Source organism: Fistularia commersonii, chromosome 13, assembly GCF_037954325.1.
Source record: "Fistularia commersonii isolate RoL2024-O1a breed Wild chromosome 13, RoL_Fcom_v1.0, whole genome shotgun sequence".
Lineage (NCBI taxonomy): Eukaryota > Metazoa > Chordata > Actinopteri > Syngnathiformes > Fistulariidae > Fistularia > Fistularia commersonii.
This window is the reverse complement of record NC_141296.1, coordinates 12,031,063-12,045,000: the sequence shown is the minus strand read 5'-3', so window position 1 is coordinate 12,045,000 and position 13,938 is coordinate 12,031,063. Positions and strand designations below refer to the sequence as shown.

At 39.1% G+C, this 13,938-nt stretch overlaps 1 protein-coding gene across 5 annotated transcripts in view; it reads right to left on the bottom strand.

Annotated features, from left to right (window-relative positions):
* gria2b (glutamate receptor, ionotropic, AMPA 2b) overlaps positions 1-13,938 on the bottom strand; it is a 63,318-nt gene that overhangs the window by 7,947 nt on the left and 41,433 nt on the right. For all 5 annotated transcript variants that reach the window (XM_086158032.1, XM_086158030.1, XM_086158031.1 and 2 more), the window contains exons 4-11: positions 11,434-11,630; positions 9,272-9,325; positions 8,988-9,146; positions 4,770-4,937; positions 2,815-2,919; positions 2,617-2,724; positions 2,128-2,334; positions 1,144-1,511 (exon numbers count right to left, since the gene is read on the bottom strand). In XM_086158032.1, the coding sequence (XP_086014158.1) occupies positions 1,144-1,511; positions 2,128-2,334; positions 2,617-2,724; positions 2,815-2,919; positions 4,770-4,937; positions 8,988-9,146; positions 9,272-9,325; positions 11,434-11,630 (1,366 nt within the window). The remainder of the gene's footprint in view (positions 1-1,143; positions 1,512-2,127; positions 2,335-2,616; positions 2,725-2,814; positions 2,920-4,769; positions 4,938-8,987; positions 9,147-9,271; positions 9,326-11,433; positions 11,631-13,938) is intronic.

Sequence of the window (13,938 nt, the reverse complement as noted above, 5' to 3'; positions counted from 1 at the left end):
TAATGCAAGTCTGGCCAAAGCAGTGCACAGTGTGTGCGGGTGAGACACACCGCAGCTTTTTTGATGCTGCAGAAAGTACTAAAGGCTAACTCCACTGTGTCAAGATCACCGTGCTGACATCATTGTGCTAATAAGCCTTTAGAATAATTAGCATTTGTGTATTTACCCTTTATCACTGTATAACGTTATTAGAAAAGCAATGTGGGATAAACTGTGTATTGCACAACGATTGCAGTTATGTCAGTCTGCTTGGTCAGAATTGACATAAAATTAATTGCTACATCCTGTTTATGTTGTTCTTTATCTTTTTTTTTTTCCTTTTTGCTATTCCCTTCAAATGGGACCTTCCTCTAGCTGCGCTGTCTGGCACTTCAAACATCAGCTGTCCATACTCAGCACAAGTCCGAGATATTTTAGTCCGTCCAAGACGTGTAACTTGTGCTGTCGCTCTGACAGTGTCACTTTTGTGTCTCCTCAACATTTAACGCGCTACCTTTAGCTCTGCCTCCTGTCTTTTCTCCGATGCCACTGCCTCTAAACCAGACTTTGCAGACATTAACCCTGACACTTTTAACCCTAGAACACTAACGTCGGGTGATTTTCACCCATACAATTCTTGTCATGTGATTTTCATTGTGTTGCCATTGTCTGAGTTTTATGTCCTTGGGTAGCTTCAGGCTGCTCACTATTATTAATTGTATGTTTGTCTCCCTCCTCCCATCGGCCCATCTATAAATTGATGAAAACTGTATTTTATCCAGGATATTGTATTGGGTAGAATATACTGATGGTGTTACTTATTTCAACGTTAGTGTTCTAGGGTTAACTAAATATGCAAAAAAGGGTCCATTTCTGTTCATAACATACGGTATTTGATTCGGAAGTTCCATTGGCAGTAACTGACAACCTAACTTTGCCTTGGTTTTCTTTTCGACGTTTTCCAAACTGAACACTTTAACACAAGGTACACTTCAGTAATTCTAACAATTAACAGTGGGTCGGCCACATGCTTGCTTTGAGGTAACTTAAATAAAACTGTGAAACAGCTAATCACGTTTTTGGAATAAACGCTTTTCCAAATCCCCCCCCCCCATTTTTTTTCCCGGCTTATTAAACCAAGAGCTGATTTTTTTTCCAACTAACCTCGGGGAGATGTCGCAGCCCTGTCGCATAAAGGCGCCGAGGGAGAACCACAGGCTGTTGAATATGCCAAACTCGTTTGAGGACTCATTGGTCTGGATCTGACCGTCCTCGTACTCCTCGGTGTGCCACTCGTACGGGCTGAAGCGGCTGACAAGGAACAGCACCACGCTGACACCGATGTAGGCGAAAACAATGCACATCCAGATCTCATAGGCCAGCGGATCCAGAAAAGAGAAAACACCCGGCTTGGACTTTTGAGGTTTTTTGATCATTATGGAGATTCCCAAAGACATGAAGGGTTTGGAGAAGTCGATCACCTCCTCTCGCACCAGTGTAATGGTTAGAGGAGCCACCGCGATGTCGGCTTTCTGTCAAACAACGGGAAACATTTTTAAGATAAGAAAGAAAGATAATACACGGGAGCCTCCCTTTTGTATCTTATTTGATTTTAGAGTACACTCATTTCTACATGTGATATCAGCAAAATTTCAATGACATATTTCTGATGTGGGTGACATTTGAAAGGGCATTTAAATGTTGTTGTAGACAAGCTCATTTCAAACTACAAGAATGTTGCATTTTCTGTAACAATCAGCGGGAAGGGATGTCAAATTATAGTGGGGACGTTACTTGGTAGCTGAACCCGAAAAGCATAAATGGAGGGTATTCATGCTGAAACCCACTAATGGACTTATAACCAACAAAACATTTTTTTAACATCAGTTTCTGTGAATTTTTCATGAAACAAAGGTTGCATGACACATGCTAACAATGACGTCTGATCTTATGGTGTATTTGGAAAGTTTTCATATGGGATTTTTATGTAACCTTGAAAGGCAAATAAGGCTCTATTTCAAATACCCTTGGAATTTATTGGGCAAAACATTGCATTTTATTCACATTATCAGCAGAATATGCGTTAAAATTCCAGGCTACACAATTAATTGCTCTGTGGTGTTAATAACGTTGAATAAGATAACTCACCCCGTACACTAACTCCCCGACCATCCCGTTCCATATCTTTGTCTCCGCATCTCTGGCTCCGTATTTGCCGTCTCCCACTATCTTTAGTTGATATTTGAAGCCGCAGTGCTTCGCTATTTCGGCAGCCAGATCTACACAGTAGCCCTCGTAGCGGTCGTTGTCGACAAAAAGGTCAGCGTTTTTTTTCAGCATTACATAGGGAGCTTCCTGGATAAACCAGACAAAACAGAAAGATCTCTTTAGCGCAAAAGGTTGGCGTTACCTTGTTAAAAAGCTGCTTCACACACACAAGTTTCAAACACTTTGATCAGAATGCAGTATGGAACAGACTTTAAACAAAGCTTGGAAAGGATTTAGAACCCAAACAAATTTTCTATCTGAAGATGTCATTTAAACACTGTTGCTGAACCACTTCTGCACTTTCTTTTTGAAACAAAAAGTCTTCTTATGCAGTCCTCTATTAAACCGTGTTAAACTGTCAATATTTACCAAGATGGTAGTGACAATAACTGTTTTGTTTTCCATTCCTGTTGTGTCGTTGGCAAACACATCGGATTTGGTGACAGCCATTTTGTCAACCTCATTCCAGTATCCAATCTGTTGGGATGAATAAATAACGAAATCCATTAAAATAATGCATACGCCATAAATCACAAGGGCTTTTTCACAAACCCTCTGAAAACCTACCTTAACAGGACCATTACTCTTTAATTCCATTATGTTCACTGAGTAGTTGACTCGCTTTCCGTGCTGATCGAACTGGATATTTCCAGTCAGCCCTTCTACACGCACCTAAAATAAAATTTTCATAACAGAGTACCTTCAGTTTGATTGCGTGCAACTGCTCTTTTACATGACATCAGCATTGCCAGTTACGCACAACTCCTAAGACTTGAATATTAAATATGTATGTAATCATATACGAGTTCACAAACACTACACGTGTATCTGATTTTCTTTTCAGGAGAAATTAAAAGTTTCCAATTGCTGCCATTTTCCACCCCCTCAAGCAAACGTATTGTCATTATTGGCTAATAAGAAGGAAATCTTGTAATTGAAGAAAACCAGCCATTACTGAAATGCTCAAACCGCCCTTGCTGATGGTAGAGTGGGACGGATTTGCATGGAACATGATTTAGGAGGAGAATCACTGCATTTCTCTTTCCTAATACTGGGTATGTGGGTGTTCGTGAGGTCTAAAACATCTCTCTTCACCAGAATTTCAAAATCCAGGATAAACCCTTGCATTATTTATACCCACATTTATGTTATCTAGTGGCCTCATTCCTTCTAACCTTTTGCTATAGCTTGTGATTTTGGCTATCTATCAGTTTCAGGAAAAAGTGGAAAGCAGTCAAAATATTTTGTTATCCTCTGAAAAAAGGTGGGACAAATACCTGCCACGACCACGACCGGTTGAACAATGTGGATGAATAAATAATCAGCATGGGATTTTCAACAGAAATTTCCCCACCAGTTATTTTCTTAGTGAATAAACAAAGATGGAAAAATCACTCTGTCAACGGGTTTCTAAATATGTTGTCAAATATGTGCTTTCCTCTATGTTACTATCAAGGAAAGATGTATGTCCTAAATAACCAAAAGCACTCATTTTTAAAGCGATGTCAATAAACACCACAGGTTTGGAGATCGATGAAATCTTGGGAGTTGCAGATAAGTGAATTGCCCTCCGGGTGAAAGTGATTGGAAGAAAAACGACCAGATATGTAAATCCCTTCTCTGTGTCGAAACTAAATCTGGAAAAGTAAGGCCCTAATATACCTAGCGCAGCCTAGCTGAGATATCAGAAGAAAAGCTTTGAAAGGGGATACATTTCCCTCCTAACAAACCCCCTGAGAACACCACTGTAGCTGCTAGAACACAATAACGTCTATCCTTTGTGTGAATTCCTTTAACATGGAGTACCTTCTAGACTTCTGTGCAGTCGTGAAGTTGCTGGAGTAAGCTGGATTAGGATAACTGAATATTTTCATATTGAAACAAAATATTAAAAATGCTCTGAACCGCTACGCTGTCCAAGTTTTGAAACAAATACCAGAAACTAACAGATGAAAGATAGTGATGAGGACCTTTGAAGCAAAACTAAAGTCTTATTCAGCAGATTTTAATTATATTTCTTCTATTTCTTGCAGATAACTTGCCAGACTTGTATTACCTTTTATTGACTTTGGTTTGCTCTGTCTTCTGCATATATTGAACAATGTTTGTATTGATTTACCCTGCATGGTTCAGGTTTGTAAAGTTTATTTTTTTTTCCCCTCCTTGAAAATATAGCTTATAAGATACATAGCATATTTTATAAAAAAGGCAATAAAATTTCAAATCGAAAAAAAAGCCCAAAAAAAAAAAATATATATATATATATATATATATATATATATGTATATCATCCGGGAGTCCTTCATTGAGAAATATTTGCTGTCGCTATCTGTTCCTTTGCACCAGTCAAAAATGTCACAATAGATGTATATAAAAAGCAAAATCCCCAAATCGAACAGAAAAAATATTAACTTCATTTTGACTGTCAACATTGATTTTTGGGTGGAAGTGAAGCTAAACTCGCTTGGCATTGTAGCCCAGATGTCAGTGTATCTGATTAACCAACAAAAGGACGTATATACCTGTTTCAGAGCTCGCTCTATCTCCACTCCCTGAGACCATGGAACCGCCGGGTTGGCCAGACAGTCACCGTTGTTCGCCCTTCTCGTGAAGTCAATCCGCTGTTTGTGCAAGTAGCGGAAGGCCTCCGTCATCACCTGCACCGCATCATAGGTCAGCGCTGATGTGTACTGGAGCAGAAGGAGTGAGAAAAGGCATGGTGTTGGCAGAAAGTTACAAATCCCTCAAGCTTAACCCCATTAAAATGTTAACCTTACACCAAGTAATACTTATTTGAATTCTGACTTCAGAGAGAAAGGCGGATTTTACTTACTGACGGAGGAATGGTTGCTAAATAGAGAGCTACTGAAGAAAATTAGGTGCAATTATCCAGTTATAGTAATAGTGCTCAAGGCACTGAGCCGCAGAAAAATGTAGCACACACAAGGTCTGGTAAAATGTTAAGTTTATTGTTTATGGACATATAGACGATAACAGAGATGCTTGGGATGCCACAAATATTGTAATGTCAGTTCCAAGATAGCATTAAAATGTCAGCTCTCTAACCGGGAGACAGCACAACTATGTTTACCAGCCCAGGGCACACTGATCCCTTTATCGCAGAACACACTTGAGACATGAGCATCAAAGAATGTCAGACATTTTAGACAGAAAAGTCTGGGGGACACAGTTTTCATTGTTTCCTGATGTCATTTTATATTGCTTCTACGGACAGAGATTTAATTTGGGTAAAACCAGAAGAAATGAGTTTCCCTGCACTACTGCAGATGATTCAGTAACTCATGTCTCCACTATTTTCTAATCTTTTGGCCATAATTTGAGATATAATATCAAAACTTTCAAGTTTGTATCCAAAATCCATGCATGACTCGCTGAAATATATGATATCTACGAATTTCATGAAGTCCAAAAAAAGGCCAATGCACACTGACACATGGAAATCCGCCAGCACCACATGAGAAGCGACCATTTGGGAGTCATTTGGAAATCAAAGCATCCGACTCACTTTCATCGATCCAAGTGCCCATTATCCTCCTTGTAATTCTGCCATTTTATTTTAATCAAAAAGCATTTTCGATGTCTGGGTCTTGTGCTTCTTTTTCAGTCGTGTTATGTTCGGTTATAATTGTTGCAATCACTCTTGATAAAGACAGTCTGGCTGAGCAGCAATGATTTGAACTTTGACTGTGATGCAAACTGAAGGTTACAAATTAAATTTGCTGATATTTGCCCCCTTTATTTTTTCAAAAAGACTCAGAAGCAAAAATCTGCCAAGCAGAAATCTGAGCTAAAATATGTCATTTTTTTAAAGGAAGGTGCGTGCATTACACACAATAATCCTTCAAACTATTTGTATATAATGGTGAGAGATTCGGTCTGGAGGAAATTCTGTCTGACACTCAGAGAGGGGAAGGTCACACCATGTAAAGGTCACCAGGCAATAACCATGGAGACAGACAACCATTTCTGCTCACATCCACCAGCAACTTTAACGCCTGCCATTTATGGTCCAGATCTTTTGATATTTCAGTTTTATGCCTACAGCAATACTTTTAGACCGGGCTTATACAGGCCATTTTAATAATGATAATGATGATGACAAGAAAATGAACAAGAACAAGAACAATAATAGAACAATAATAATAATGTGGCAGGCACTAAGAGGCATGGCCTCTCACTCGGAACAACAGGCTGGGGGTGTGATTTAGGTCAGGGGCATTATGGTCCAAGGAAGTTCACTGTCACTTTTGTGTTGGAGTTAAAAGAATACAGTTAGAACTCGTCTTGGTCTCTGCATTCCTTCCTTCTCATACCACATTGGGGACTCCGTTCTGGACATGTCTGACTTGGACCGAGTGCCAGACTTTGGCCACGTCGCCCAAACGAGGCGTCCGCAAGGCGAGTTTTGCAGCCGCTGTGCGACCCACCGCAACAAGGTAAATATGCTGCCATCCAACATCTTCTGGTCCGGAGGTATAACCTTTCTGCCATGGAGTGGGCGTCCCGCTGTGCTCCTTCAAGGTGCCAAGGAGATCCAGGGCCGGCACTCGGGTGGCAGCTGTGCACACATCCAGCTGCTGTTCATCAGAGACTTGAGGCATAGAATACGGTTTCTGGTAGTTTTCACAGAGGAGCCTGCTCTGCCCAAAGCAAACGGACATTCAGGCCAGAGGCAGCGGCCCGCAACAAAAATGGCTAAAGGGTCCTCAATCACAACTTTCTGCTCAACGTCTGGGTCTGTTTGTCTCCATGTCCGCTATTTTTAATGTGATTCTGTGGTCGCAGCCATCACTGTCCCCATCATCATCGCAGACTTCCTGTGCGCCAACGGTTGGCCCGTGGATGTCGCAAACCACCGACTGATTGACGCTGTGTCTTTCGCCACCTGAGTGAAAAGAGTTGGGCTGCAAACGCACGCAAATATTTAGGCATCGGGGGATGATTACCAATGTTTACCAGTGAATTTTCCATCGCTAAAAACCCCCCTACCTTTTCACACAGGTGTCTGAGCGCGCAGAGGATGTGCCCAAGACCACAGTGATCACCCCATTTGGGTTTTTCAAGTTCCCGTACATACTTTTGTCTTGAAGGGTGCTGCTCACACCTTTCAGAGTGCCGCGCGGCCTTTCTTTCGTCTATCTTGATGACATACCCATTAGCTGATGAGCACCTGGAGCATCTGTCGGGTTTTCTGTTGGTTGGACGAACATGTCCTAATAGTCAACCTGGCTAAGTGTCAGTTTAGTCTGCCAGTGACTGGCTTGTGCGAACGGTTCCATCGGTCCCTCAAGGTAGCGATGCAGGCTGTGCTCTTGGATGGGAACTGGGTAGACCGTTAACCATAGGATATGCTGAGGTAGCATCCAGCCCCTAAAAGACGACCACACCGTCGCTCCCCGAACTGGTTCTCGGTAAACCACTAACAGGCGCTCACCGCTTGCCTCTTCAACCCCTGTATGATTCGTCGTTCTAGTTTCTGGAGACAGGCGTAAAAGTTTTGTCCTGGATAAGGGCGTGGGGAGCGGGTCACGCTGGATAGGTTGAAGCCGGCACACCAGTTGACTGGCGAAGTTGTGTTTCCTTTCCAAATTCCCCGTTGAGGTCGCCCTCCTCCGAGGACCCCAGCAGTGCCTGCACAGTTCCAACTTCCAGTGCCTCCTGCTGCCTTGACCAAGGGACGATGCAGTCATTATGGCAGGCTGCTCAAGACTCCTATGAGAGACTAGGTTGTTCCAGGAGTCCCCTCTGGGTGTTTGGAGGGGGCTGGGTGGTGGACACTAAGGTGCGTGACCTCTCACCCCACGGGACAACGGGCAGGGGATGTGGTTTAGGTTGGGACCATTATGTTCCAAGGAACTGTCAGTTTTATGTTGGTGTTAAAGGAATAAAGTTAGAAGTCACCTTTGTCTCCGCAATCCGTCATTCTCACACCACAATAATGATGATAAAATAATAATAATAATGATAATATTAGTAATAATAATAATGATAATGATAATAGTAATAATGATAATAATGATACGATGGTTGGCCTTTTATGCCAGAACTCCTGTTTATATGATATGCACTTCAAACAGTGACCCACACACGTACTATTGTGCACATTGTTAAAAAAAAACAAACATTGATCTGTGTTTGGTGGAAGACACGGAGGACTTAAAAAGCCCATGTCTTAATATCCATAAAGAAGTAATTTCCTGAATCTGCTTGAATAGCCAAATGAAGGGGAAGCCTGTGAGAATGCTGGTGATTTGTGTGAGGGTGCACGTGGGTCATTACTGAGTGATGTGTTTAGTAATGAACACACTGTGTTTGACTGTTTGTTCAGTCAGGTAATCCAGGTGGGGTTTGTATCTGCTAAGAACTCTCCATTAAGTTAAAACTTTGGCATCCACTCTAGCCATAAGCAAGAGTATTTACCATTAACTATTGCATTTCTCACAAATTCCAGTGCCTGTGCCATTTCAAATATTTTGATCTGCCCAGCACAGGTTGGCTTGATTCAATTTATTTACTTAGGAAGACAATAAAAGACATAATGTGTTTAGCTTGCATGGTGCATACTAATAAGGTAATTGGGTATATTTTATATACATAATAAACATGATAACAGGAAAATGTGCAGCTTTGTGGGTTGTAAACATTTTAGTTTAGAAAATAATTTCTTATGATTTCTTTTTGGTTATAATGGAATAACACGTTATATTTGATCTGCTCACCCGTATTTTACTGTCAGCACCGGGATACTCCTTTTCTTCAAGAGCTTCCCATCTCTGATCAAACTTCGACACCAGAGGATCTTCAAAATCAACAATCTGGAAGCCTGACACATTGGCACCGCCGTATTGGATTTTGGACAGATCTCCATCGATAAAACCCTGAGCACATAAAAATTAGAACTATGTCTCAAAATTGTTGAAAAACAATGGAGAGAAAGTTGGATGTTATATAAGTGATCACACGGGTTCCTATCTATTTGAATTTGAAGGATGTTGATACTTACCAGATTGGCTATAATATAATGATAGCCTTTCACATGTCTGCCTATTGTGATGACCTGCAGTTTATGAAACAGACAAATACAACACAGATGTAAATTAAACACTAGAATAAACAGGTCATCTAATTAAAAGGCTCTGACCCTAGTATCACAACTTAGGTTATATTTTTGATAAATATTTGGGGCTGATAGGTAGGTTAGTTTAGGTTAAACAGCTTTGAGAGGAGAGGGACTGAATTCATTTGAAGAATTAATGCACACTTCAACAAACCTTTCATTGATCCTGTTTTGTGAATTACATGTCAGATTCTATTCTTTACTGGAACACCATTATTTATTCATATCTATTTATTTTTTCATAATCCCTAATTTATTTATATCCCTAATCTATTTATATTTCCTAATCAACCCTCACATAGAGATGATATAATCTCCCCTTACAAGGCTTATAGTCAGTTTAGGCCATTATCACTGAAATGAAAAAAAGAAAAAAGAAATGGCATAAATAGTGCCAGACAAAGAGATATCCATTTGCAAAACCAATTTTCTTATCAACAAAGCAAGAGAAAAAAACAAATACAAACGTGTCAGTGAAATTCCATTTTAGTGCTTCACCTGAATGCACACACCTGGAACTAATCCAGTGGCTTATACCTCCATTTGTCAAAACTAGTACTTCAGGCAGCCTTAAATAATAATATTATTAGATCTGAACGCTTTAGACGCTCCTTTGTGCCCACAGACTGTACAACAGCAGTCTGGACAACCCACAAGTTTGACCAGCCGACTGCATCTGTGCTACCACAACCTCACTGCCTCACCCATTCACACCTGTCATGCCTTAACTCTGTTAACTATTTTTATCCTTATCTCTGTCCATTCGCATCCCGTTTATTTTTGTCATTGCTACAGTCCCTGTTTTTATCCTTGTTTTTGTCATTATGGTTGGCTATTCTCATCTTTGCTGTCTTTTTTTTTTCCATTCTGTTGTCTATTCTTATCATTGTTGTTGTTGTTGCTGTTGTTCATTCTGCTGTCAATTTATCTGTGGATGTCTTTGCTATCTTTCAATTGTCTCTCTATTTATATTTATACCCATATTTATAGATACTGTAAGTGTTATGGTGCCATGAGAAAGTATTTCCAATAAATTATCTTATCTTATCTTATCTTATCTTATCTTATCTTATCTTAATCAATTGGCAGCTCCCCTGGGAAAAGTGTGACCTGTGAAAAAATAAACTGCTCTGCCTTAAATAGCAAAATTAAGGGAATATTACAGTTATGGTCTTCTGCATTTTCTGCATTCTTACTTCTATGAGTAATTATTCTATTTCTTCTTAGTTAATTGATTTTTAAGAACCATATCAATTGTGAATATTTCTGCTGAAAGTTACGTTGGTTCTACAAAAGTAATGACAGGATAATGAAAGGATGATGTAAAACAACTCATTGTACATCGCTACTTATTTCATTCAAAGATAATGAGAAATGCATATTTTAGCTATTTATAAAGCCAAAAAATGAATTTCTGCGAAAAATGTAAAAAAAACAGAAAAAAAATCAAAGAAATCAATATTATCATAATGCCAAATAAAATGCAATTATTTTATTTACTGGGACATTTTAATATACCTTCATAAATGAAAGTATACAAGATTAATAGAATTAATTGAATTAAAACGTGAAGAAAGTAAGCACCTATCCCTGCAAGAGCAAAGAACTCCTAGAATTACTTGAAAATACAGGTTTTCCAGCCTAAAGATGAAGCAATTCATATTCAAAAAGAGTCATTATCACTTACATAAAGAAAATGGTACCTAGTCATTAAACAAAGATAAAATAATAACATTTTAATACAATTAAATTATCATAATGAGCATCCTTTTGTAAGCAACTTGCACCAATTTAAAGCCGTTTAAGGCATGCAAAAGAGCTATAATGTGCAGGTATTAGCTAAAAAGCACTCAAATAATGACAACGTTTCAGTTGATTTAAGATGAAATTCAAGAAACAATATTAATGCTCCCATGTTTGAATTATTCTTATTCTTATTAACGAAACTACAGAAATCAGCTGAGAAAACCATAAACGTCAGTAGTCTTTTAGCCGAATTCCAATCCAGTATCCTGGTCAAAATGGCAAAAAGGCAACTTGTACTGTACCTGCTCCATGATGTCTTTGACTTTATCCTGTTCACAGTCCAGAATTACCCTCCTCTCCTTCTTGTTTTCCAAGTCCTGGAACAGGGAGCGGTAGGCCTCATCTTTACGCTCATCTTTCAGGTTCCCCACGTTGATGGCCGTCACTTGCCATTTCCTCTCTGCCGCTGTGTCCAGCACAACCTGCAGGGTTGTCAGGCCTAAGGATGGAATTGAATGAAAAATGAAATAATCAGTCATTTTTATTAAATCTTGTTTAAATTGTGCTGATAAACCCATATACATATGAGACAAGAATAACAGAATGCATTCTGCCGTCATTGCGACCCAACCAACCTCGTCATAATGATTGATAGTTGTATTTTTGGGCTTCAAGAATTTATTCCTTATGGCAAAAAGCTGCATACCAAGTTTTGGGAAAAAGTCACAAAGTAGCATAAATCAAAAATTACACAGGCACAATAGAAATGACAGCAGCAACAAAACTTGGACATAAAATGAAAAAGGAATATCAAATTATGAAAGAACGCAGTGAAATACGAAACATTGTCAGAACAGGGTGGTTTTCATTTCATGCTTATTCTGAGTCATGTGTTTTGTTTTTTTTCAGTCGACGGTGAATTATGTAAAGAGCTCATCAGGATGAGTCACAGATGATCCTGTGATGAACTTTAACCACAGTGTGGGACGAAAGTGCGTCTGATAATGCACTTAACTGCATCAAGTGATTCAGGCAAAACTAAAGTACAAGAAAAAAATGAATACCCTTCCTAATTTAAATTTTTAGTCAATGAAATGTGCTGTCCTTTTTGCTCACTGTTGTTACAGATACATAAAAAATATGTGGACATGGGATCATTTTTTTTTTACAGGAAGAAACTTGGAGACCCCTGTCCAGGCAAGGGAAAATAACTTCTGTATTTGTTGTTCTTTTGAGCCACGCTGTATCTGGTTCCTCACCTAGGACCCACTTGCCTCAGATGGACGAGGATACAGAGCCCCCCTATGACTGCACTCCTAGGATTATTTTGACATGCAAATGGCTTGAAGAGGCGTAACATAAAATTCCATCAAATGAACAAACTATAGAGGAAATATCCCAATAAAGTCTGAACCCATGCTTTTTCACTAATGACAGTCTCTGACATTTATGACACAACTGCAGGAGGGTAATAACGGATTTCTGTGAGGGTTATTAGTAAAGGTGTAACTAAAGGTCACCGAAACAATAAAGAGACGAGCAAATTGTTGCAGAGGGACTTTGCAGCTGAAAAACACTGCAGCTAAAGCACACTCCATTTATTTTATTCGCTATGTTGGTTAATATGCAAAAAGAAAAATGATGTGATTTCAAAAGTAGGACTAGCAGCAAGAGATGAGAGAAGCAAGTTCATATATTCCAGTGTTAAAATGGTATGTAAGGAAATTAATTTACACTTCTATGGCTATTTAAAGCAGGTTTATTAAGTGATAAGTAATAATTAAAGTGTAACACAAATATTGGTAAATATCATTAGCATGTAAAAAAAGACACAAATATATATATATATATATATATATATATTATTTATTTATTTATCTATTTTTCCGAAAGTTTTAAGAGCTTCTCCATTGATTACAGATTCTCAGTAATCTTTGGCTAGTTGTTGTTGATTTGAACCCAGGACAGTGGATGTGAGTGATTTTCATTTGTTTGCTATTTATGAAATATGTGTGTGTTTCTTTAAATAAACATCAAAATACAGATGTTAACAAAGGCATAGATTCTGCTGCACTTTTTTCAATGAAAAGTAGATATTTTTTTCTGTGAAACTGGCAGAAAAGCTTGAATAAAACTTTTACATTGTCCTTAAAATGCAGCTGAAGATCCCAGGAGCCGGGAAAGCTCTTCAAAATCAGTGATAGGGAACGAGTTAACTGACAACACATTTTATTGTCAGTCATTGCCTGCATGATCGATAGTAACACATATGGTAAATTCTTCTGCTTGCCCACAGGCGGTGTCATCAACTGTGTTGCTGCTTGCCTCTATCCCAGAATAGCTTCCCTCCAAGAAACACTACTAAATGTGGAAGTAATTGCTCAGTAAGTCTTTAAATCACTATCTTTTGTTTGGTCCTTTTTTTTCCAGAAATGATTCAGCGAGGAACAGACACGGCTCCGGAGGCCCACTCCTTCAATTACATTCAACGCAGATTGAAGTTCGGTGCGTTACAGACATGGACGGACTGAACTGCCCGTTCAAATTTATATTCCTATCACCCTCTCAATCAAATTTCATGGCTGAATCTTTGCTCGTATTGATCCCTGGCCTACAGATGGAGAGGGTTTAGATGAGAGGGTCGAGGGTTTCATTTAGCGTTTGATACAGCAGGGTAGAATGGATTTCATGCTTGTATCAGGATGGGGAAATGGAGGGTAGCAGTTTTACTCCAATTATACATATACAATTAAAGATAGGTCACTGAAGGAAACTTATATCGATTCTTAAACAGATCATTAGAATTC